We start from the raw sequence: 27,060 nt of genomic DNA, 5'->3' as shown, positions 1-27,060 counted from the left end.
CTCTTATTTGAAATTCTTTAACTAGGTATGTGTATATCCTACCACTTTATCTTGCATTTGCTTAAACAATTTTACCCAGTTGTTTCACAATTATGCCTTTCTACCCCACTCAACCCAGCCCCAAGTTCAAAGTTCCATACAGGGCAGGGGCTGTGACTTCTCTTTCAGAAAAATGTTAGGCCCCTCCCTGAGAGGGTATGACAAAGGGGAGGGTTCAGCTTTTAAAAAGTCATGTTTTTATCAGTAACAATTCATTTTAGTCACATCAAAGATAACACTTTAGTACTAAAAATTAAGGTCCCCAATCATTGTTTGTTCTAATAGAAAAGTTGAAAACACAACAAAATAGGAGTTGATGAGCTCTGCCTTCTTTCTGTGGTATATTAATATTACATCATCTCTCCCAAGTGGTGGTTCTATCATTTCCTGTATTTTTTTTTTCTTGGCTCTGAACATAACTCTTAAAAAACCCATTTTGTGGCCTTTGGGTGCTTCATCATTTTCAGATCATTCTGGGCTTTATCTAAAAGAAGAGTTACAGGACTATGACATTTATATTTTGTCATTTGTTATATACTTTAAAAATTTAATTAGAACACATCAGACAAAGGCACACTTTAGTTCCTTATCAGGATTATCTTTGTACTTAGAATATCCATTTTTAGAAATTTCAGTCCCTGAAATTTTTCATTCTTTATCCACATGATAAAAAAGGTTTGCTTTCTGAATTTAATGAAATCTGCTCTTCTAAAATCTAAGAAAATTACCTAACTACCCTTTCTTCCCCTTTCTTCACAAGTAGAGACTCCAAGAGGAAAAGGGCCATTTATCTAACCCTATCACTTCTATACCACATATTGGTCATTCCTGACTCAGTAGGAAGCCACTTCCCCAGCTGTCTCAGTGTCCCAGGAGGCTATACTGACTTTAAGGAGTTAGGAATTCATCAAATTATTTTCTCTAAACCAAAAGATTACTTGAGGAGATTAGCACCACACACAGTAATTGTGACATGCAACAGCTAGCAGTGTCCCTGTGTCCTCACATAAAAGAGAAACAAATTCATTGTGTCACAGTGTGTATGTGTAAACCGCAAATACACACCTAAGAAAGTAGCTCTGGTTTGGTATTAGGAGCAGATGTTGGCTGAATTCTCATTCATTCATTTCAATGAACAAATAGTGTGTACAGACGGAAAAGATGTCCCAGAACCAAGCCGTAGGGCACCCCAATGTCAAAAGTCAAGGAGAGAAGTGGAAACTAACAAAGCAGACTGAGAAGGAGGAGCCTGTGCTGTAGGAGAGAATCCAGGAGAAAAGGCGGACTCTCCTTATGACCTCTTCCGCAGAAGCGTCATTCTGAAGTTCAAAGAGCTTGAGCTCTGGCAGCAGAAGCACTAAGTCTGCATGGCGGTTCCTCCAACTATTAGGGAGAACCATGGATGTTAAAACACTTTCAGTTTCCTCAACTATAAATGTGTTGGGAAGAGGGTGATAAATATTTACTTTACACAGTTAAGATGGTCAATGAGGAAAATACAGGTAAAAAATCTAACTAGGCAAGTGCTATTAAAAATTAGTATTTTAAGTCATAATGAGTTCTTAAAGTTTTCTAGCTACAGAGGGAGAGTGAAGCAAAATCAGACAAACTTAGCCCCCTAAGTACCTTATAAAATAAATTTAGTTTTTTAAAAAGGTAAAAAAAAAAATCCATCATTTACTGAACAATGAGGAATTATATAATTATATTTAAACTTTGAAAAGTGGTGGCCAAGGACTTCCCTGGTGGTGCAGTGGTTAAGAATCCACCTGCCAATGCAGGGGACACGAGTTCCAGTCCTGATCTGGGAAGATCCCACATGCTGTGGAGCAACTAAGCTTGTGTGCCACAACTACTGAGCCTGTGCTCTAGAGCCTGCGAGCCACAACTACTGAGCCTGCGAGCCACAACTACTGAAGCCCCGCGCACCTAGAGCCCGTGCTCCACAAGAAGCCACCGAAATGAGAAGCCCGTGCACCACAACGAAGAGTAGCCCCCGCTCGCCGCACCTAGAGAAAGCCTGCACGCAGCAACGATGACCCAACGCAGCCAAAAATAAATAAATAAATAAATATATTTTTAAAAAGTGGTGGCCAAGAATAGGAACACAGAGTCTATAAAGAACTGAGACTCCTCACCTCACCATAACCACTCCAACCCCCAAAAAATGAGAAAAAGAAAATGGACTGGGACTTCCCTGGTGGTCCAGAGGTAAAGAATCCACCTTCCAGGGCTTCCCTGGTGGCGCAGTGGTTGACAGTCCCCCTGCCGATGCAGGGGACGCGGGTTCGTGCCCCGGTCCGGGAAGATCCCACATGCCGCGGAGCGGCTGGGCCCGTGAGCCATGGCCGCTGAGCCTATGCATCCGGAGCCTGTGCTTCGCAACGGGAGAGGCCACAACAGTGAGAGGCCCGCGTACCGCAAAAAAAAAAAAAAAAAAAAAAAAAAGATGTCGGGAATGATATTCACCAAAGCTAAAAAGCAATGGTTATCTTGAGGCAATTAAAGTGATTTCTTGCTTTTTCTTTCTTATTTTCTTCTTTATTTCTACTTTCTTATTACTTAGGCATATATCCTTTTGTTTAAATAATAAAAAATAAAGTCACTGCTCTTAAAACTTAGTTAATTTAAATGAGGAATAACCTAAAGGCTTTCTGTCCTTCTTAGCCTCTAAAATCAAAGGCTGGGTCCTCAATGCTAAGCAAGATCTTGAGACAACAAACATGGTGAAGTTTACGAGTCTATGAAATAAATAATAAGTAGAACATAGACGCTAGGATGAGAAAAACGTACTTTACTGGTTACTCTTATGTACCCTCCTAGAGCTCTCACTTACTTTTTGTGTTTTTTAAGGAACCACAGGTGAGTTTTGGTTCTGAAGCCTCTGCTCATCCAATGCTAAGACACTCAGCTAGGATTCTGTAACCGTCTCCATCCAAACAAGCCGAGACGTCCCCCCCTTAATGCTCCACTGTTGCTCAGTTTTGTGCACAACGATCAACCAATAGCTTAAGATCCACACCACCGAGTTCTAAGATTCTCAGCCAACACACTCCCAGCTCAGCCCTCAAACATGCAGAGAAGAGGTAAATGAGACAGATCTACTAACAGGCACAAAACAAAACTCAACTGTCACTAACCTTGTAAAGTATTAGTTAGATCAGAGTATACTGCCTAGATAAACTCACTTTTATAAGCAAGCCAGCACCATGGCTCAAAATGTAAAGTTTTTAAACATGAAATCCTGCAGGAACAACAGCTGGGCCCAGGCCAATTTTTAAAACTACATTGGCTCTAAAATCAGATAATTATCTCCATTATCCCCGTTAGGCTCATGATAATAGCTACCAGGAAATACTTAGGCTGGAGCCTACCGAGGAAGCCATTCCTGCTTCTAGCAACAAAATTAACTCCAAAGCCACCGCATGTCTCTAATGCTAACAATAAGGTAGTCCTCAGAGGTTAAAACTTTCATTATTACTTCACATTCTGTGTGCTTTAATTCTTTCTTTTAGCAGAATACATTTACAGTCTGGATTCCCTGTTACCTGTAAAACTTTTCTATTTCATTGTGAAGACTATACTTTTAGCATGAGGCCTCACATCAGAAATAGCTTTGGCCCAAGAACAAAACAAGTCAAAACAACCATTCACAGTTTTCTTTTTCTTACTAAGTTTTATCCAATATTTTTTATATACTCAAAGTGTGTACAAGGAAGTTATAAGTACATCTCGAAAGTAAACATAAGCATTTCTATCAATAATAATTTGAGTTTTACTTTTACTGTAATGACTAGAAAGCTTGTCAAGGTTAAGGAAGTGATGGTTGAACGAACAAGGGTGTGTTTGCAGTTACCATGCAAAGCCTGAAGTCAATTCTAGACTCTTTGCTCTTCTACTCAAAGAAACCAAATGTGATTGTGGGAGGTCTGTCCTCTCCAAGCTCCTCTGAGCATCAGAGGACCCAGGCTAACCTGGACTTGCACACATACACTTACATAACTCAGTCATTAACCAAGCCCCCCTGCTACCTTCCCTCACAGGACATTACATTACCCTCCAGTTTTGTTATTTTCTCCCCAGAAAGATATTGTTTCATGTTGCCCTCCATCGTTATCTACCAGCATCATTTGTCCTTGGACAAACTGAACAGTGTCAATATGGATCCGAGAAGCGCTGAGTTTCTGATACATCTCTAATTTTAAACTCAGTTACTAATAAAACTCCTTTTATTTTATAGTTTAATATGTTTAATAAATATCCTTTTAAGGAAACATCTCTCCATGTTAAAATATTTTGCTTAATGAAAAAAGTGATAAAACATAAACGTTTTTGACAGTTTTTTTTTTTTTTTTTTTAGTTAAAAACTCTAGTATCCTGTTTGAAAAAGAAGCTTCATTTCATATCCTAATTACTGGGCATCAAACTTTTTCTTATGAATAAGTTTTTTTTTTTAAGGTAAAAAATGTTTCGATTGTCTTACATCCTAGAAGGATTATCTTGTGCACCCATCTTGCCTTGGAGATTAATGCTCTTAGCATCAAGGGCAACACACACTAACGGCTGGATAAGCACCTTATCTGTGACTTCCCTCTCCTGGCTCCCGCTTAAGAATTCTCTCTCCATCTCTCAGCAGATACTCAAGGACATCCATTTCGGCAGCGCATGCATCTGAAATAAAGCAATATGAGAAAACCTCCGGCTTACGTCTCTGGAGAACGTGGTTCAAGCTGTCGTGCATGGTCTCCCTGCACGCGGGAAGAGTATGTTCATTTGTCTCATGGATCATATTCTTCAAGTTTTCAAGAACTCGCATTTCTCGAAGACCACGTTTTTCCTATTAAAAGAAAGTAAACAGCTAGTACATATTGTGTCTTAAATCTTAGTAATTACTTTCTGGGATTTCCACCCAGGTTTTGGTTATCTTATTACCTACTACTGAAATTTACCCAGCCTTCTTCTAATTATTTGGCAATAAATGAGGTCACAACCTGGAGGCATTTTTTTAAATTACGAAATGCTTCACAAGTTGCAATGTAATACTTTTATACCTATGTTTAAAAATGGGCATGAGGGGGGCTTCCCTGGTGGCGCAGTGGTTGAGAGTCCGCCTGCCGATGCAGGGGACACGGGTTCGTGCCCCGGTCCGGGAGGATCCCACATGCCATGGAGCAGCTGGGCCCGTGAGCCATGGCTGCTGAGCCTGCGCGTCCAGAGCCTGTTCTCCGCAACGGGAGAGGCCACGACAGGCCCGCATACCGCAAAAAAAAAAAAAAAAAAATGGGCATGAGAAATACTAAAAGAACAGGAAAAGACCTAGACTCCATGTATTTCAACTGTGGCAAAGAAAGAAATGATCTGGTTTTAAATTTGATTTTGTTGTTCTTACCATCATAAAGCTTCTATTATTATGCTCTGTATTTTTCATCTGATTCCAGATTTCTCAACTAAAAATGTGTTGTAAAAGTAATAGTATGTGGGAACTTCCCTGTACAGAAAAGAGTTAACACTGCGTGCCTGAGACCTCCTCCTTACAAAGGCCTGCCTGCAAGGTTGGCCTTCGGCTGGGGGCTGGGAACTTGACCAGAAAACAGCTCCCATGGAGGTGTAAGACACCTCTTTCCTTCTGGGAGTCTGGAATTTTGATACGCGCTAGGCAGTGTGCCTACTTGTCCAGTCCCCAATAAGAACCATGGACCCCCAGGTTCAGACGAGCTTCCCCGGGAGACACTATTTCATGCGTGTTGTCACAACTCACTGCTGGGGGCACCCCTGGAAGTTTCTGCCTGGCTTCCTATAGAGCCTCCCCATGCACCTGTTCCCTTTGCTGATTTTGCTCTGCATCCTTTTGCCATAATAGAGTTCAGCCACCAGTACAACCACATGCTGAGTCCTGTGAGTAACCAATGAACCTGGGGGTGGTCTTGGGGACCCCCAGCCCATCCCCCCTTCAGAAAGCTGAGCTTAAACCACCCTTCCACTTGGGTGGGCTAGACTTAGTGACCTGCTTCCAAAGAATAGAGCAGGGAATGAGAAAAATATTAACTTTACAGTGGAGTCAATGAAGGTGACCTCATAAGTGATGTCATGGTGACAGCACGCACCTCCCAATGTAATGTGACAAGAAAGGCACTTTAACCTCTCTGGTACTCTTTCCCAAAGCCCAGAAACCCAGTATAATCTTAGGAAGAACAGCAGACAAACCCAGATTGGGGGACATTCTACAGGATACTGCCCAGGACTCAAGACTGTCAAGATCAAGAAAAACAAGGAAAGACTGAGAAACTGTCACAGACCAAAGAGGACTAGACAGACATGACAATTAAATGCAGTGTGGTGCCCTGGATTACATCCCGGAGCAGGAAGAGGACTGCAATGGAGAAACCGGTGAAATCCAAATAAAGTCTGGTGCTTCATTAGCAGTAATGTATCAATGTCACTTTCTCAGTTTTTACCAATGTAGTATAGTAATTAATGTAAAACATTAACAACGGGAGGGGACTTCCCTGGTGGCGCAGTGGTTAAGAATCCACCTGCCAATGCAGGGGACACGTTCGAGCCCTGGTCCAGGAAGATCCCACATGCCGTGGAGCAACTAAGCCCATGCGCCACAACTACTGAGCCTGCGCTCTAGAGACCGCGAGCCACAACTACTGAAACCCGTGCACCTAGAGCCCGTACTCAACAGCAAGAGAAGCCACTGCAATGAAAAGCCCTCACACCACAATGAAGAGTAGGCCCCGCTCACCGCAACTAGAGAAAGCCCACACGCAGCAACAAAGACCCAATGCAACCTAAACAAACAAACAAACAAACAAAACAAAACAAGGGGGGGTGAGACGTATAGGAGACCTCTGTACTACCTTAGTAACTTTACTGTAAATCTTAAAATAATACAAGACGAAAAGTTTACTTCAGAAAGGGTGGTAAACTTGATTGTAAGGAAATAATGTTAGTTACTGGGGGTTTTGTTTTGAACCATTCTTATGAGCAGCTGTGGTCAGATTTTTACTCGAATTTTTCCATAATAAAAAACTTTAAACTTATACAAAAGTTGAGAGAGAATGAAAGAATGAATCCTCATGTACTCATCACCAAGCTTCAACTCGTGGCTGACTTTGTTCCCCCTGTAACACTCCGTACAGCCCCTTACCCACAATCCTAGATTCTTTTAAAGCAATATTTCAACATCTACCTTTAAAAAACAAGGATTCCTCTTTAAAAATAAAAAATAAAAAAAAAAATGAAATCACAGCGCCCTTCCCCTCCCCCATATCCTCCTCCCCTTGCCCCAACCCGCCCACTCACTCTCTCTCAACAATAATTCTTCAATACTAAATATCAACGAAGTACTCACATTACCTCAAATATCCCAATGTTTCCTTCTATACCCCAGTTCGTTTAGACCAAAATCTAAATAAGATTCATACACTGCAACTGGTTAATATGTTTCCTAAATTCTTTTTAATCTATAGATTTCCCTTCCATTTTTTGTCCACCTTGCAACTTATTGAAAAAAAGCGAGTCATCTGTTCTGCACAGTTTCCCACAATCTGTTTTTTAACTGAATGAATCCTAATGGTGTGATTTCAGATATCCTTTTGTCTCTTCTCTCTCCTGTAAATTAGTAGTTAGAACTAGAGAGTTGATCAGATTCACGGTTTGTTTTGTTAAATTGTTTGCAAGCATATTTCAGAGGTAGAGATTGGTTCAAGATGGCAGAGCAGAAGGACGTGTGCTCGCTCCCTCCTGCGAGAGCACCGGAATCACAACTAACAGCTGAACAGTCATCAACAGGAAGACACTGGAACTCACCAAAAAAGATACCCCACATCCAAAGACAAAGGAGAAGCCGCAATGAGATGGTAGGAGGGGCGCAATCACAATAAAATCAAATCCCATGACCACTCAGTGGGTGACTAACAAACTGGAGAACACTTATACCACAGAAGTCCACCCAAAGGAGTGAAGGTTCTGAGTCCCACGTCAGGCTTCCCAACCTGGGAGTCCGGCAACAGAAGGAGAAATTCCCAGAGAATCAGACTTTGAAGGCTAGTGGGATTTGATTGCAGTAGTTCAACAGGACTGGGGGAAACAGAGACTCCACTCTTGGAGGGCACACACAAAGTAGTGTACGCATCAGGATCCAGAAGTAGTGACCCCATAGGAAACTGAACCAAACCTATCTGCTAGTGTTGGAAGGTCTCCTGCAGAGGGGGTGGCTGTGGCTCACTGTGGGGACAAGCAAACTGGCAGCAGAAGTTCTTGGAAGTAATCCCCTTGGCGTGACCCCTCCCAGAATCTGCCATTAGCACCACCAAAGACCCTGGGTAGGCTCCAGTGCTGGGTCGCCTCAGGCCAAACAACCAACAGAGAGGGAACCCAGCCCCACCCATCAGCAGACAAGTGGATTAAAGTTTTACTGAGCTCTGCCCACCAGAGCAACACCCAGCTCTACCCACCACCACTCCCTCCCATGAGGAAGCTTGCACAAACCTCTTAGATAGCCTCATCCACCAGAGGGCAGACAGCAGAAGCAAGGAGAACTACAATTCTGCATCTTGTGGAACAAAAACCACATTCATAGAAAGATAGACAAAATGAAAAGGCAGAGGACTTTGTACCACATGAAGGAACAAGATAAACCCCAGAAAAACAACTAAATGAAGTGGAGATAGGCAACCTTCCAGAAAAAGAATTCAGAATAATGACAGTGAAGATGATCCAGGACCTCGGAAATAGAATGGAGGCAAAGATCGAGAAGACGCAAGAAATGTTTAACAAAGACCTAGAAGAATTAAAGAACAAACAACTAGAAGAATTAAAAAACAGAGATGAACAATACAGTAACTGAAATGAAAAACACACTAGATGGAATCAAGAGCAGAATAACTGAGGCAGAAGAAAGGATAAGTGACCTGGAAGACAGAATGCTGGAATTCACGGATGTGGAACAAAATAAAGAGAATGAAAAGAAATGAAGACAGCCTAAAAGACCTCTGGGACAATATTAAATGCACCAACATTGGCATTATATGGGTCCCAGAAGGAGAGGAGAGAGCGAAAGGACCCGAGAAAATATATGAAGAGATAACAGTCGAAACCTTCCCTAACATGAGAAAGGAAATAGCCACCCAAGTCCAGGAAACTCAGAGTCCCAGGCAATATAAACCCAAGGGGAAACACGCCAAGACACACAGTAATCAAATAGACAAAAATTAAAGACAAAGAAAAATTATTAAAAGCAACAAGGGAAAAACAACAAATAACATACAAGGAAACTCCCATATTGTTAACAGCTGATTTCTCAGCAGAAACTCTACAAGCCAGAAGGGGGTGGCACAATATATTTAAAGTGATGAAAGGGAAGAACCTACAACCAAGATTACTCTACCTGGCAAGGATCTAATTCAGATTCAACGGAGAAATCAAAAGCTCTACAGACAAGCAAAAGCTAAGAGAATTCAGCACCACGTAACCAGCTCTACAACAACTGCTAAAGGAACTTCTCTAGAGACACAAGAGAAGAAAATGACCTACAAAAAACAAACCCAAAACAAATAAGAAAATAGTAATAGGAACATACATATCGATAATTACCTTAAATATGAATGGATTAAGTGCTCCAACCAAAAGACACAGGCTTGCTGAATGGATAGAAAAACAAGACCCACATATATACTGTCTACAATAGACCCACTTCAGACCTAGGGACACATACAGACTGAAAGTGAGGGGATGGAAAAGATATTCCATGCAAACGGAAATCAAAAGAAAGCTGTAGTAGCAATACTCGTATCAGATAAAATAGACTTTAAAATAAAGAATGTTACAAGAGACAAGGAAGGACACTATATAATGATCAAGCGATCAATCCAAGAAGAAGATAGGACAATTATAAATATATATGCACCCAACATAGGAGGAGCACCTCAATACATAAGGTAAATGCTAACAGCTATAAAAGAGGATATCGACAGTAACACAATAATAGAGGGACTTTAACACCTCACTTACACCAATGGACAGGTCATCCAGACAGAAAATTAATAAGGAAACCAAGCTTTAAATGACACACTAGACCAGATAGATTTAATTGATATTTATAGGACATTCCATCCAAAAACAACGCATTACACTTTCTTCTCAAGTACACACAGAACATTCCCCAGGATAGATCACATCTTGGGTCACAAATCAAACCTCAGTAAATTTAGGAGAACTGATATCATATCAAGCATCTTTTCTGACCACAATGCTATGAGACTAGAAATGAATTACAGGGGAAAAAACGTAAAAAACACAAACACATGGAGGCTAAGCAATATGTTACTAAAAAATCAAGAGATCACTGAAGAAATCAAAGAGGAAATAAAAAAATACCTAGAGACAAATGACAATGAAAACACAATGATCCAAAACCTATGGGATGCAGCAAAAGCAGTTCTAAGAGGGAAGTTTATAGCTATACAAGCCTACCTCAAGAAACAAGAAAAATCTCAAATAAACAATCTAACCTGACACCTAAAGGAACTAGAGAAAGAAGAATAAACAAAACCCAAACGTAGCAGAAGGAAAGAAATCATAAAGATCAGAGCAGAAATAAATGAAATAGAAACAAAGAAAACAGTAGCAAAGATCAAGAAAACTAAAAGCTGGTTCTTTGAGAAGACAAACAAAATTGATAAGCCATTACCCAGACTCATCAAGAAAAAGAGGGAGAGGACTCAAATCAATAAAATTAGAAATGAAAAAAGAAAAGTTACAACAGACACCGCAGAAATACAAAGCATCATAAGAGACTACTACAAGCAACTCTATGCCAATAAAATGGACAACCTGGAAAAAATGGACAAATTCTTAGAAAGGTATAACCTTCCAAGACTGAACCAGGAAGAAATTGAAAATATGAAGAGACCAATCACAAGTAATGAAATTGAAACTGTGATTAAAAATCTTCCAACAAACAAAAGTCCAGGACCAGATGGCTTCACAGGTGAATTCCATCAAACATTTAGAGAAGAGCTAATAACACCCATCCTTCTCAAACTCTTCCAAAAAATTGCAGAGGAAGGAACACTCCCAAACTCGTTCTATGAGGCCACCATCACCCTGATACCCAAACCAGACATTACAAAAAAAAAGAAAATTGAAGACCAATATCACTTATGACTACAGATGCAAAAATCCTCAACAAAATACTAGCAAACAGAATCCAACAACACATTAAAAGGATCATACACCATGATCAAGAGGGATGTATCCCAGGGATGCATCCCAGGGATGCAAGGATTCTTCAACATATGCAAATCAATTTGATACACCATATTAACAAACTGAAGAATAAAAACCATATGATCATCTCAATAGATGCAGAAAAAGCTTTTGACAAAATTCAACACCTATTTATGATAAAAACTCTCCAGAAAGTGGGCACAGAGGGAACCTACATCAACATAATAAAGGCCATATACAACAAACCCACAGCAAATGGAGAAAAACTAAAAGCATTTCCTCTAAGATCATGAACAAGACAACATAGTTTTGGAAGTCCTACCCACGGCAATCAGAGAAGAAAAAGAAATACAAATTGGAAAAGAAGAAAAGTAAAACTGTCACTGTTTGCAGATGACATGATACTATACATAGAGAATCCTAAAGATGCTACCAGAAAAATACTAGAGCTAATCAATGAATTTGGTAAAGTTGCAGGATACAAAATTAATGCACAGAAATCTCTTGCATTCCTATACACTAATGATGAAAAAACTGAGAGAGAAATTAAGGAAACACTCCCATTTACCACTGCAACAAAAAGAATAAAATACCTAGGAATAAACCTACCTAAGGAGACAAAAGACCTGTATGCAGAAAACTATAAAACACTGATGAAAGAAATTAAAGATGATACCAACAGATGGAGAGATATACCATGTTCTTGGATTGGAACAATCAATATTGTGAAAATGACTATACTACCCAAAGCAATCTACAGATTCAATGCAACCCCTATCAAATTACTAATGGCATTTTTTACAGAACTAGAACAAAAAAATCTTAAAATTTGTATGGAGACACAAAAGACTCCAAATAGCCAAAGGAGTCTTGAGGGAAAAAAACAGAGCTGGAGGAATCAGACTACCTGACTTCAGACTATACTACAAAGCTACAGTAATCAAGACAGTATGGTAGTGGCACAAAAACAGAAACATAGATCAATGGAACAAGATACAAAGCGCAGAGATAAACCCATGCACCTATGGTCAACTAATCTATGACAAAGGAGGCAAGGATATACACTGGAGAAAAGACAGTCTCTTCAATAAGTGGTGCTGGGAAAACTGGACAGCTACATGTAAAAGAATGAAATTGAAACACTCCCTAACACCATACACAAAAATAAACTCAAAACGGATTAGGGACCTAAATGTAAGACTGGACACTATAAAACTCTTAGAGGAAAACATACGAAGAACACTCTTTGACACAAATCACAGCAAGATATTTTTTGACCCACTTCCTAGAATAATGGAAATAAAAACAAAAATAAACAAATGGGACCTACTGAAACTTCAAAGCTTTTGCACAGCAAAGGAAACTATAAACAAGACGAAAAGACAACCCTCAGAATGGGAGAAAATATTTGCAAACGAATCAACAAAGGATTACTCTCCAAAATATAAAACCGGCTCATGCAGCTGTATACTAAAAAAACAAACAACCCAATGCAAAAATGGGCAGAAGACCTAAATAGACATTTCTCCAAAGAAGACATACAGATGGCCCAGAAGCACATGAAAAGCTGCTCAACATCACTAGTTATTAGAGAAATGCAAATCAAAATTACAATGAGGTATCACCTCACACCAGTTAGAATGGGCATCATCAGAAAATCTACAAACAGCAAACGCTGGAGAGGGTGTGGAGAAAAGGGAACCCTCTTGCACTGTTCGTGGGAACATAAATTGATACAGCCACTATGGAGTATGGAGGCTCCTTAAAAAACTAAAAATAGAACTACCATACAACCCAGCAATCCCACTACTGGGCATATACCCTGAGAAAACCATAATTCAAAAAGACACATGCACCCCAATGTTCACTGCAGCACTATTTACAATAGCCAGGTCATGGACGCAACCTAAATGCCCATCGACAGACGAATGGATAAAGAAGATGTGGTACATATATACAGTGGAATATTACTCAGCCATAAAAAGGAACGAAACTGAGTCATTTGTAGAGACCTGGATGGACCTATAGTCTGTCATACAGAGTGAAGTAAGTCAGAAAGAGAAAAAACAAATATCGTTTATTAACGTTTATATGTGGAATCTAGAAAAATGGTACAAATGGACCAGTTTGCAAGGGAGAAACTGAGACACAGATGTAGAGAACAAACGTATGGACATCAAGGGGGGAAAGTGGGGAGGGTGTGTGTGTGCGGTGGTGTGATGAATTGGGAGATTGGGATTGACGTATGTACACTAATATGTATAAAATAGATAGCTAATAAGAACCTGCTGTATAAGAAAAGTAAAATAAAATTTTTTAAAAAAAGGAATATTTCAGAGGTGGGCTGTGCACTTTCAACAGGATGCTGGTAACATTCCGTATTCATTTATCAGCAGGAATACTTCCATAAAGAGAAATTTCCCCTCGACAACTATTTGGTTACTCTGAGATATGCTCATATGAAAGGCAGAATAAAACATTTGATTATTTCTCTTTATTCACCAGTTTCAAAAATAATGGTTTGGTTTCCTAAAGCTGCTAAAGGTTTCTTTTTTGTATGTTTCCACGCATTCCTATGACTCATAGGAATATCTGAAGTTTTTAACCCATTGCAGTATTTGTCCTCCCTGATGCTGAAATCATCCTATTTCCAGGGAGAGCCTATTTACCTTGGCTCTGGAATGCTTCAGTCCAAACCCCAGTGCTCCTTAGTAGCTTCTTTGCTTTCTAGTTCGACCTGATGCTCCAGGCTCTTCTTGTCCATTTCCTGACCCAGACTTGGAATCAGCAGGTCTCTAAACACCACTGGTATTTAGAGACTGAGCACTAAGGGTCAGTCATCATTTCTAGCCCTTTGAGTGGACAAGGCTAGGAAATAGGTATTTTTGTGAAAAGAAAAGAAACATCTAAAGTTCACATTCATAATCAAACTTAAATTCAGGGGACTTCCTTCGTGGCTCAGTGGTTAAGAATCTGCCTGCCAATGCAGGGGACACGGGTTCGAGCCCTGGTCTGGGAAGATCCCACATGCCACGGAGCAACTAAGGCCGTGCGCCACAACTACTGAGCCTGCGCTCTAAAGCCCGCGAGCCACAACTACTGAGACTGCGCGCCTAGAGCCCGCGCACCGCAACGAAGAGAAGCCCCTTCTCACCACAACAAGAGGAAGCCGCGCACCACAACAAAGACCCAACACAGCCAAAAATAAATAAATAAATGAATTTATTTAAAAAAAAAAAAACCCTTAAATTCGGGACTACAGGATTTTTAATTACCCTCCTGTCTTTATGTTTCTTTTTCAATTCTCAAAATACCAACCGAGTTACTCATTTGCTTTATCACCAAGTCAATGAAATAACAATACCAGTGCCAGAATTAACAAAATTACTGAAAATAATTTCAGGTTTTTTTTTTTTAACTTTCTGTTCTGAAGGGTATTCCACTAGAAATGTACACAGTCAAATTACTGCGTTTTAAAGTTACCTGGAAGAATTTCTCTGCGTGGCAATGCCACCTTCTAGGAAAATAGGTTTGCTTTTTTTACATGTTACTTGATTTTTAGGGATTGCTCCTTAAAATTTAATTCTCTTTTAAATTATGTAAAATATTTACATGGCTCCCAAACTACATCTAAAAATATATATATTCAAGAAAGTCTAGCTTCTATCACTACCTTTTGTATCCTATTCCCTCTAACACTCTTTAATTATTTTTATCCTGCCATTGTCTTAACTATAAGGATATACATCCACATGTATACATAGGTATGTGTATGTATACACAGATGCGTATATAAACATATATGTGTGTGTATATACACATTATGTATAAATATATTTCAACTCCTTCTTAAACAGAAACATGATATACAGACTTTTCTTATTTCACTTTGAGTCACGCTGATTAACACACACACACCCACAACGTATATAATCTTTCTCTATGTGGTCACGCGGTCTATTTGTTCTCTCTTTTGGGTATCTCTTTCAGTATTTTAAAAAGTTGGCGTTTTTGTTCTCATGGTTATGTTTACACTAATACTTCTTACAATAACCCGGTCTCCACTCTGGCTACTGTCTGTTGGTTCCCTACTCTAAGCAAGATTAGTATTAGGTGGTCACCTCTTCTGTCTCTAGCCTTTCCCTCTCCCTCAAAATCTAATCTGCAATAGCATCCTTTCCCTCCCAGTTAATACTGATAAGGCAACAACTGAGGACAGTCTCCTTTTCATATGCCCTCCCCTCTCCTTCCGTTTTCTGATAGGCTGTATCTACACGGGCAGAAGACAGAGCCACCGCATGTGACCTGGTTGGCTCTCTCCCTTATAGCCATTGTTTAGCCTTAAATTACACGTTATAGTAAGTGAATTTGTACTGTCACCTCTCTAACAGATCATTAATGACAATAATTAATTTAAACAACAAATAGGCCCATCTGGTATGTGCTTGTTTTTATGCTGATATTTTTGGCTAAGGTATACGGTTGACACCTACTACAAAAGGAAGACTATAGGGCTTCCCTGGTGGAGCAGTGGTTGAGAGTCCGCCTGCCAATGCAGGGGACACGGATTCGTGCCCGGGTCCGGGAAGATCCCACATGCCGCAGAGCAGCTGGGCCCGTGAGCCAAGGCCACTGAGCTTGCGTGTCCGGAGCCTGTGCTCCGCAACGGGAGAGGCCACAGCAGTGAGAGGCCCGCGTACCGCAAAAAAAAAAAAAAAAAAAAAAAAAAAAAAAGGAAGACTATAAACCAACATCTGTTTATTTGTTATATGAATATTATTTCTGGGGTGAAAATTCTCAGAGCAAAGCACAGCACCAATGAAGCTTGGTTTCTGATGTATAACACCCCATAAAATTACATATACAGTTAATTTTTCTCAAGTTGAAATTAATAACAAGTGCTCAGGTAATGTGCTTCAAGACAGTGCCTGGCACTAAATGCTTCAAAATGTTAGCAATTGTTCATAATGTTAGTACAGTCACTGTAATATTTACATTAAAGATGTAACGACAGTATCAGAGAGGAAATGAGAGGCCGATGTAATATTTAAAATTTTCTTTCCATCACAAAATGGTCAGTCCCACAAGTTTCTTTTCTCACAAGTTTTAAAACCGTTATCATACATACGTGAACCTATTACATGCCATGTGGGATCGACTTCTTCCTGATATTTAATACTCTGACAGCTACTCTTACAACCTAACAAAAATGAGATCAGATGTCAAATGAAATTCTTGTCTGTCCTGCCTTTTAAGAGACTTTATCTTTTTTTTTTCTTCCGGTATGCGGGCCTCTCACTGTTGCGGCCTCTCCCGTTGCGGAGCATAGGCTCCGGACGCTCAGGCTCAGCGGCCATGGCTCACGGGCCCAGCCGCTCCGCGGCATGTGGGATCCTCCCGGACCGGAGCACGAACCCGTGTCCCCTGCATCGGCAGGTGGACTCTCAACCACTGCGCCACCAGGGAAGCCCGGGACTTTATCTTTTTATCAGTACAACTCACATTCAGACGCAGCAGTAAGAACCCTCACACCTCCTATAACTACTGTACTTATTTTAACAAATTTTTTTGCCTCAATTTTAATCAACATTTCCTCCATTTTTTCCCTATTTCTCTAACACCTATTTTTCTTTCTCAGTTCAAGTATCAGCCCCGCTTCTGAAGATTTCCCTCCCAGCTCAGCTGGGAGTTATCTCCGCTTCTGAGATTTCAATCACTTTGTGCTTATTTTATCATAATAATTTCACCATTACAATTTGTTCTCCGCAGACTGTAAATTCCTGAAGGTAGAGACTGTTTCGTATCTATTTTTGCGTATCCGGTGTGACAGACAGCTCTGGATCCATCCCCCTCCTCTCCACACCCAAATACCACGTGGTGGTAAACCTGGTGTAACAGACACAGCTAGCCGTTGCCCCCCTGCCGTCCTTTCTGCTGCATGAAGTGCACGCGCCATGGCTGGGCTCCCACAGCTACCCTGTGAGCGTAAGCCTGGGGTAAGGGCACCACGGCAGTGAGGAAGAAGGAAAAGCTGGAGGAAGAGCTGACGTCCTAGGGCTGCCACACCTGCCCCAGGCTCTGGCTGCCATGAGAGGAAAGTAAGCACTTAGGAAAGCCACTCTCCTCAGGTGTCTGTCACTAGTGACCAAACACCTTCCTTATGATACACCAAGGTATTCAGGAACCAGTCAATAAAGCAGTCAGAGACTGAAGTTTGCTGAAGATGAGTTCGTGCAGGACTGCACAGCCCCTAAGCATTTCATAAACGCTGACCTGCACGGCCTCCCCTCTGTCCCACACGAGAGAGGCCCCAGCGTCTCTGCAGCTGGAAAGATAACAGTGCAGAAGATCATGCCTTTACTCGCTGACACAACCAGACAGGCTCACGGGAGGGGCCCTGCCGGGATCTCTGTTCATAGTATTTACTGGAATCGGGGGGAATAAAAGAGCTGTGTGCAGTTGGGAGCAGGAGAGTCAACTGTCCTGAAATACTAACAATCACAAAAAGAGAGCTTAAGATATTATAATAGAAGGTCGATAATTTAAGTAATGCTGCCACCGTGTGGCACTTATTGCCTTCTTTTAGAAAGGAAATTTTATAAAGAAAAGGATTATCGTTGCCGTGTGTGTTAACTTTTAAAAATATATAAACTATAAACGAGTTTCCTTTTAAATGCTAGCCAGTTTTTCTTCAAGTGAACCACATTTAAGTGACCTAGAGAAGACAAAACTTAAGGACCTACTGTGTGGCACATGGAACCATATACAATATCATGTAATAACCTGTAATGGAAAAGAATCTAAAAAAGAATATACATATATATGTATGAGTATGCGTGTATATATATATAACTGAATCACTCTGCTGTACACCTGAAACATTGTAAATCAACTGTACTTCAATTTTTAAAAAAAAGACAAAACTTGTAGGAAGCCCTGACAGCTCTGCCTCCCCGTTCCTCCGGTCCAGCCGTGTGGTGCTGGGGAAAGACCACTTTTAGTAAATAGAGGATGTTTTTATTTGGGCCAAGATAGAAAAGAATGGTAAGTAATGCACATATCTATTCAAATCTAAATCTCTAAAATGCTTTCAGCTTTTCTCTCATAATTTGAGGGGAAAGGTTAGTGTGTAACAGACAGAAAAGGTACCCGAGCCTGACATACAGGAAAGCTTCCAGCAGACACTAAAAAAGACGGACTGGGGAGGTGACTGCGTGAAAGGACGGCATCAAGTACTTTTCTAGAAGAGGAGTCATGTGACCAATTAGCTGGAGAGAGCGCAAACACAGCTGATGAAATATTTTTGAGCCCTTCAGAGACCATTCTTCAGTGACTACATGAGCCTACCCTGCTGCATAAAGGCTGGGCCCGTCTGTCTTACTCAGGGATACAGCACTGGTTCCTGACATGAGGTCTCACACAAAATAAATGCTGAAGACATTTTGTTTCACTTTCTACAATAAGCTTACATCTGTCATACCCAGTGTGAAAATTTTATTCTTTAGTAAACATTTTCCTGAGATGTCTATACCACTTGCTTAACAAATCGCTGTTTTCCCTAAAGATATCAAAAACGGAACCAAAACTCAAAGTATTGCAAATTCTGAATACAATTTTAATTTGATTTTACTTGCTCCCATCTTTCTCTTAATAATAACAGTTACCAACACCTGCCTAACATCGACATACCACGGAATTTAAACAATGATACATTACTTAATCCTCACAAAAACTCTGCAGTATGTATTATTGTTCCCGTTTTAAGAAAGAGGAAACTAGGCCTTAATAAAGCAAATAATCACAGCTAGGAAGAGGGATACCAGGATTTGAGCCCAGATACGTCACAGGTCCAGCTCCAAGGCCCATGTTCTTTTATGCTTCAGCACAGCCCTGTCTCCGAAGAGACCCTGGAGGGCTGAACAACGCGGAACCCAGGTAACTGCTCTCCTCTCAAGCACATGCCCGTCTTCTCTCGGCCCCAGTTAACAGAGGTGTTGGCTTCAAAAGGGAGTGAGCTCTTCAATATAACATATTCCGCAGCATAAATGAAATAACACTTCTTTCATCATCCATTCAAGACTCAGTCTTGCTTGTACAGCCCTTTCACAGGAACCACCTACATTATCTAATGAGCACTCAGCCACTAATCAGCTGTGTGACCTTCCACACATTTCTTTCCATCTCTGGGCTCAGTGAAGGGCGGGTGGGGGGGGTGGGGTTAGATTAGAGAAGCCATCTTAATTCCAAAATTCTATGCTTCTTTTAATATAAAGTAGGCCTTTAGAGATACATTTACAAACTTTTTAAAAATAAAAGCTATTTAGCATTTCAAATTAACCAGATTGGCCAAAAAAAAAAAAAGATGACTTATGAAAGGATGTTGGAAAAGCCAGGTCTTAGGCCAAGCTCTGTTAATTGTGCTTTTGAATCATATTAAGTACCTACCCTACAATGCACAAGACATTCTTTCAGGCACTTTGAACACAACAGAGCATAAGAAAGGTAAGTGTCTATATTCTAGGAAGGACAACAGGCAATAACTAAGCAAAAAGTAAGGAAAATATAGGTAGTAATAAGAGCTCATGGAAGGCAGAATTCAAGATGGTCCCTGAGAGCACCACCCCTAGGATATACACACCTCTCAGTTATTCAGTCAAACCCTAACCGAGGTGCTGCTGTATAGATATTCTGCAGGTTTACTTAAAGCCCCAAATCAGCTGACTTTAAGAAAAGGAGATTATCCCTAGAGGGCCTGACTCCATCAGGTGAGTCCTTAACAGGGATGGGACTCTTCTCGGTAAGAGAGGTTTAAAGCATGAAAGGCAGACTTCACTTATGTCTTTGAAGAAGGAAGGGGCCGTGTGGCAGGGAATATGGGTGGCCTCTAGGAGCTGAGAGCGGCCCCGGCCGACAGCAAGCAAGGAAATGGGAACTTCGTCTACCTGGGCAAGGAACTGAGTCCTGCCAAAATCCTGCAAGTCAGAAAGAGGACCCTGAACACCAAATAAGAATGGCGCCCGGACAGCTCCTTGATTTTAACCGTGTCAGACCGTGAGCAGAGTACCCAGCGTGCTGTGCCCAGACTTTATTCCCACTACTTTATTCTCACTATTCAATTGTTAATAATCTTTACATAGCATGATAAGGGAATAGTCTATGGTTAATTTTCTGTCTGGGGGATAATTATTCTTACTCTACAACAGCAATAGTAATGATGACAAAGATAACTAACAGTTATTCCTAGGTACCAGAAAATATTCTAAGATACACACACCTTTAATCGTCACAATAACTCCATGAAGCAGATATTACGCAGATTTTAAGTCTCTTGAACCCAGAAATGGTGTCTAATGCTGCAGCTCTGTTTCTCTTTTGAGTGCTCTGTACCACAGGCTTTCTGTACTTTTAAAGTGTTTATGGAAAGGTTCTCTCCTTTTAGCAGGTTTAGACTTCCTGCTTGGTTGGAGTCTCATTTGAAAATAAAACCCCAGGAATCCTCTGACGGTCCAATGGTTAGGACTTGGTGCTCTCACTGCCAGGGGGTTCAATCACGGGTCGGGGAACTAAGATCCTGCAAGCCGCGAGGCCAAAAAAGAAAGAAAAAGAAAACCCCAACTTCCACAAAATCACAAAACTGCTTGTGTAACGTCATTTACCATCTACCCAACAGGAGCTTGGGATGTTACTATTCAACGCACAGTGAACCAATTATACATGTGCAAAATCACAGTCAAACGAAACAGAATGGCAGGCTAGTGCATCAGGACTGTTGGGACATAGCACACGAGGTGGGGTGGGAGACGGTAAAGCTAGAAAGATAGGAGCCGGGTCATAGAAGGATGCCGGGCTTTGTCCTGTAGACAGAAAATGATATCAAAGGTTTTGAAAAAGTTAATGTCAGAGCGCTCTGGCAGCAGGGTGAAGACTGGATTTGACTGGGTTGATAAAGCAGGCATACCAATCAGAATGGACAGAGATTTGTTAGGTAGCATTTGGAAGGCTTGATCATTGAATGTAACCTAAAGGGGAGGGAATAGCCAAGGGCGATTCTCACGTTTTAACTTGAGTGCTTTCAGTAGATGCTGCTGCCCCAAATGAGAAAAAAAAAATATAGAAAATGGGTCTGCAAAACTGACCCATTCATCTGTAAAATCATTTTTTTCATTATATCTCATTTTATACCTGAAAACCTGAGTTCAACAGACAGTAAACACCCCAGAGCAGGCACCAGAACTGGAGCCCAAGGCACCTGCTGCCTACTCTCGTGCTCCCTCCATTCATGTCAATGCCTCTGAATGCTTTGTACATTTTATGAACACATGAACAGAAATCATAGATTTTAAAACTAGGGAATTTCCCTTCCGTATATTAACACACTAACAATTAGGGCAGTCTTTTTACAAAATAGGTTTCAAATACTCACTTCAAATTCTTTCACAAAATAACGGGTTTCACCTTGGATAACTGGTCTGTGATCTAACAGCCTTGAATGAATTTCTCCGAGATCTGTAAAGACAAAATGAAACTCATGGTCAATCCACGCTAAGTGGCACAATCTCTAGCTTGTTTTACTCTTCCTGTCCCCATAAACGTATGAAGGTTAAAATCCAGTTCAGACTATGGATTATCCAGTCAGTAAATTGGTAAAGTACTTTTGAGAGCAATTTGGCGATATCTAATAAAGTCGAAGACGTATACCTAGCAATTTCATGCCCAAGTATGTGCCCTAGAAAAACTCTTAAACAAAGGAAAGAGAAATGCATAATGTTTACTACAGCATGAATATAATGTCAAAAAAAAAAAAGGGGGAACGACCTAACATACTCATAGGATGGATATTACAAATCAGTGAGTGAAAATGAATACAGTGGGATTACATTTATTAACAAGGATAAATCCCATAAATAAAATGTTAAGCAAAAAAGCAACTTTCAGAAGGATAAAGCCATTTATATAAACTTTCAAAATATGCAAAATCACTTCCTGTTGGGACATATACAGAAGCCATAAAGCTATAAAGAAATGCACGAGAACGATAAACACCAAATTCAAGACAGCGGTTACCTTAGAGGAGGGAGGGCCGTGCAATGAGAGCAAAGGGCACGATGGGGCTCTTCATGTGTGTTTATTAATATGGGTGGTGAGTGTTCATTGTAAGTCACTATAAGTCATAATTAAGGAAAAAAAGTTCTGAATTTTAACTGTTTTTGGTGAGTCATCCCGGGGTATATTCTGCTCTCATACTACATACCATATTGTCCTGAAATTTCCTCTCTACTCCAGTGAGTATCTCAGAGACCAAATTGTTTGTATCATCCACAGAGGGTTAACATACATTTTTCTATATGACTGAGAAGCCATTACACTGATCTTGGGATATCTGAGTCTGTGACCTGATGTAATGGGAATTTTCTTAGTCTTTGGAGAATTCAATTCTGTTCAGAAGTGGATAATCACCACTTCTGAAACCCTGACTGCGCTCCAGAACTTAAGATGTGGAGATGAGGGGAAAAAAGATTCTGAAACACACACGACCACAGAAATTAAGCTGGTTTTGTAATAACATTAAAACAACAAAACACATTATAATAATTCAGAGTTGCAGGTATCCCAAGGATTACAAACAAATTCTCTCAGTTTAATAATGTAAAGGTAAGCCACATATTTCCACATAAACTCAATCCTAGCCCTGCTACAGGCAAAGCACTCTTTTGTTGTTTGTTAACAAGACAAAAGATATAATCCTTTGTTCTCCAAAGTGCATACTCTAACGTGGGAGTTAGAGAATCTCTTCACACAAAAGACAGAAATAAGCACTTCAACAGACTATGAGACAAGAAAAAACACAGTAAACTGCAGATCTCTCATTATCTAATGAAGTTCTGGCCCTGAATTTGCAGACCTTTAATGTAGTATGTGGATCTCTTTGCCCATCATAAGGAACAATTTACTGCAGAGTAAATTTTTCTGATAACACCCACATCGTCACCATTGTCACCTCACTGCTTCTCAAATCCACCCCTTCTGTTCCATCCTTGCTTGTCTTGGACTGTTTCAACAGAGTGAGTCACACCCCTCTTCAACCCACTCCATGTACAGTCAATTCTGCTTATCTGCAGGACAGTAGGCCCTTTGTATTCTCTGATTCTGCAGTTACAAATTCACTTTATAAAGTAGGCAAGTTCACAAATGGGCACCCTGCAAGATGAGGATCCACTGTACCTGCCTGAGTGTTCTATTTAAAACACAGATCTAACCACATGACTCTTGTACTTATTGTTGTTCCATAACAATATGGAACATTCAACAAGAAGTCCAATCTCCTTAAAAGGCAAGAATTCTTCTTCGGTCTGATTCCCACGTGTAGTTTCCCAAACATGCCGTGCTGACTCAGGCCTCCACACCTTTGCTCACGCTCTTCCAAACTAAGTCCAAAATATCCTTGCCCGCTTTTCTCAACTACTAACACTTTATTCTTCAAGACTCAGGTCAGACACTCCATGCCCCAGGAAGCTCCCCGTCTCCTAACAGCCAACCACAGCCCAGAAAACCTCAAAGACCTGGGGCCTAAGTATTGAAATCATTTATTTATATATTTCCCTCTCCCTAGACCCTGGCAATAAAACTCGACACGTATATTTTCACAATCGATAGTCTTCAAGTAAGATGAACTAAAAACAGATTTTCATACTGAAAATAGTAAATCGTTCCACAAAAAAACCCAAGAAGGTTCTAGACATATTTTCAATTATAACTCAATTTTGAATTAACCTGAAAAACTTCCTTTGAATTACCTTCTTTTAAAGAAAGTACTACATCTGAAACTAATATATTGTAAATCAACCGTACTTCAATTAAAAAAAAAGTACTACATCAAAATCACAAACTTCTGTGCATCAAAGGACAAAATCAACAGAGTGAAAAGGCAACCCATGGAATGGGAGAAAATATATGCAAATCATGGCTGTAAAGTGGCTAATATCCAGAATAGAAAAAGACCTCCTATAATTCAACAACAGCAAAACACACTACCTGATTTAAAAATGGGCAAAGGACCTGAATAGACATTCCTCCAAATAAGATTTACAAACGTCTAGTAGGCACATAAAGAAGATTAACCTTAGGGAAATGCAAATCAAAACTACAAGTTACTGGGACTTCCCTGGGGGTCCAGTGGGTAAGACACCAAGCTCCCAGGGCAGGGGGCCCGGGTTCGATCCCTGGTCAGGGAACTAGATCCCATGTGCCGCAACTAAGACCTGGCGCAGCCAAAATAAATAAATAAATATTAAAAAAAAAAAACAAAACTACAAGATACTACCTCACACCCACTACCAAAGAAACAGAAAATAACAAGTATTGTTTAGGTTGTGGAGAAATGGGAACACCTGTGAACTGTTGGTGAGAATGTAAAACGGTTCAGCCACTACGGAAAACAGCAGAGTGGCTGCTCACAAAGTTACAAACAGATTTATCATTTGATCCAGCAATTCAGCTGTGGGTATATATCCAAAACAAATGAAAGCAACAACTTGATATTTGTACATCCATGCTCACAAGGGCCAAAAATGGGAAGCAATCCAAGTGTCCATCCATGGGTGAACGTATACCCAAAATGTGGGATGTGTGTGTGTGTGTGTGTGTGTGTATACAATGAAATATTTGAATCATAGTCAGCTTTAAAAAGGAAGGAAATTCCGCCACATGCACGATTTTACTTATATGAAGTACCTAAAGTACCCACATTCAGAAACAGAAAGCAAAATGGTGGCTGCCAGGGGCTGGGGCGGGGGAAAGGGGAGACTGGGGAGTCCGTGTTCAATGGGTACACAGCTGCAGTCTGGGAAGATGGAATAGTTATGGAGCTGGATGGTGGTGACGGTTTCACAACAACGTGAAACGTACCAATGCCACTGAATTGTACGCTAAAATATGATTTGAGGGAAACTTTATATTCCATGTATTTTACCGTAATTAAAAAAAATTTAAGTAATAGTTCACTAAGATTGCACATGTAAACAATTATAATTAAGGGCTAACACCCATGCACTACGCCCACACTACTAACTAGATTTGAGACACCCTGAATTCTACACAAACCTGACAGATACGGTTAAAATGCAATAGGCATGAACACGAGGATGCCATTCCCTGGGCAGCGCTGAGGGGCGCCGGAATCCTACAAGGGCTTCAACACTGCAAGACGGTAGGGTTGCCGGCAGAAGCGAGGGGTTAAGAGAGGACGGAGACGAGGCGGTGCGGTATTTAACTGGCAAAGATCTTCCTGCACGAAACAGTTGTTGAGAGCTTGGAGAATCAAACCAATTCAGGTTCTGTGAGAATAAGGGCTGTAGCTAGGTTGTAACCTTCTCCCAGCTCAAAGCAGACGGGACGAGTGGACATCGGTACACGTGTTGGGGGCCTTTGGTGTTTTAAGATGCCTTCATGTTCTCTCGTTTCCACCTTGCACGACCCAGAAGCAGACAGGGTCAGAGCGAACGACCTAGGCACACACCTCCTAAGCGGCCTGCCTGGGTGCGCGGGCTCTTCCCGACTCCCAAGCTCAGGGCGTCACACGTGGGTCGCGAGCCCGCGTCCACGGCAGCTCCACGCAGGGTCCCGGGCTGGGGGAGGGGAGAGGGCAGCCCGACGGCTCTCGGCAGCGGCTTCTACGAGGAAGCAGGAGGGGCTAGGGCGATTTGCTGTTACTGGGAAGCACCTGGCGCGGGGAAACAGGCGTCAATGCGCAGACCCCTCCCCCACCCACCCACCGCAAACGCCAGGCCGCCCGGGAGCCGGGGGTCGACCTGGGGCTCGGCCCCGGGTCAGAGGACGCCGCCTGGGAGGTGGGGCTGCGCTGGGACCACCGAGCCGAGAACCCTAGTACTCCGTACCCTTGATAATGAGGTGGGCTGGCGAGCCCGCGGTCCCCAGCGAGTCCTTCTTCTTGCCGCCGCCGCCGCCGCCGCCGCCGCCGCCGCCAGAGGCGGCCTCACAAACCACGGGGGTCTCCGTCCCTCCGCCGCTCATCCCGGCCAGCTCCGCCCACCCGCGGCCGCGCTGCGCCTGCGCAAACCTACACAGTCCGCTTTCCCCGCGCGGGGTTTAGGCGTCATCAAAGGGCATCGGGGAAGCTGAGTCTACCCAGGGGCCGGTTCCTATAAAGCCACTATGGTGTGGCCAGGGATGTGAGTTTGAAGAAGCCGGTGCCGCCATGCTGGGTTAGGGCAGATGCTGCCGGAATAGGAAGGTGTTTGAAAGTTAGAGCTAAATTTATTCCTCCCTAAACCTGCTGGAATTTGTCGTGGTTTAGAGAGGTTGGCGGAGAGGGGATCTAGTCATAGATGAATATGAATAATAGTGGTGTAAATACATCATCTATATTATTACCTGCCACCAGTATTTAATGGAGGTTGTTGACGTGCGTGCTTTGCCACATTTGCTCATCATGGCAACTGCAGGAAACAGTTTTGTCATTTCTTTCTAACAAAAGAAGAAACAGGATTAGAGATTAAGTAATTTGCCCAAATCACCTCTCAGACTCATTCATGCCCATGTAAAGAGCAAAAATGTCTGTTCTTAGCATTTGTATTTACAAAATCTCAACCAGTTGTTATAAGGGCTAAGATAAAATAAATGCATGTAATTATGGAAGGGACCATAATTTGCTAGGCTGCTTTGATTCGTAGCCATGAAGAGACAAATCTGGTGCTGACATTTGTATCTAGTGCTACAAGAGTTGATCTTGTATTCTCAACAAGTTGTTATTCCCTTCCTGGCACAGGC

General features: G+C 41.4%; 1 protein-coding gene across 2 annotated transcripts in view; it reads right to left on the bottom strand.

The window, feature by feature from the left end:
* BLOC1S5 (biogenesis of lysosomal organelles complex 1 subunit 5) overlaps positions 1-26,362 on the bottom strand; it is a 77,533-nt gene extending 51,171 nt beyond the window's left edge. Inside the window, exons 1-3 of one of the 2 annotated variants that reach the window (XM_049715635.1) lie at positions 26,169-26,362; positions 21,698-21,780; positions 4,747-4,876 (exon numbers count right to left, since the gene is read on the bottom strand). In XM_049715635.1, the coding sequence (XP_049571592.1) occupies positions 4,747-4,876; positions 21,698-21,780; positions 26,169-26,304 (349 nt within the window). In that variant the 5' untranslated portion in view covers positions 26,305-26,362. The remainder of the gene's footprint in view (positions 1-4,746; positions 4,877-21,697; positions 21,781-26,168) is intronic. The other variant, XM_004281085.3, reaches the window with a different exon arrangement.
* Positions 26,363-27,060: the final 698 nt, after the last annotated feature.

Source organism: Orcinus orca, chromosome 10 (assembly GCF_937001465.1).
Source record: "Orcinus orca chromosome 10, mOrcOrc1.1, whole genome shotgun sequence".
Classification (NCBI taxonomy): Eukaryota; Metazoa; Chordata; class Mammalia; order Artiodactyla; family Delphinidae; genus Orcinus; species Orcinus orca.
Note: the sequence above shows the minus strand (reverse complement) of the source record. Positions and strands in the feature narration are given on the sequence as shown.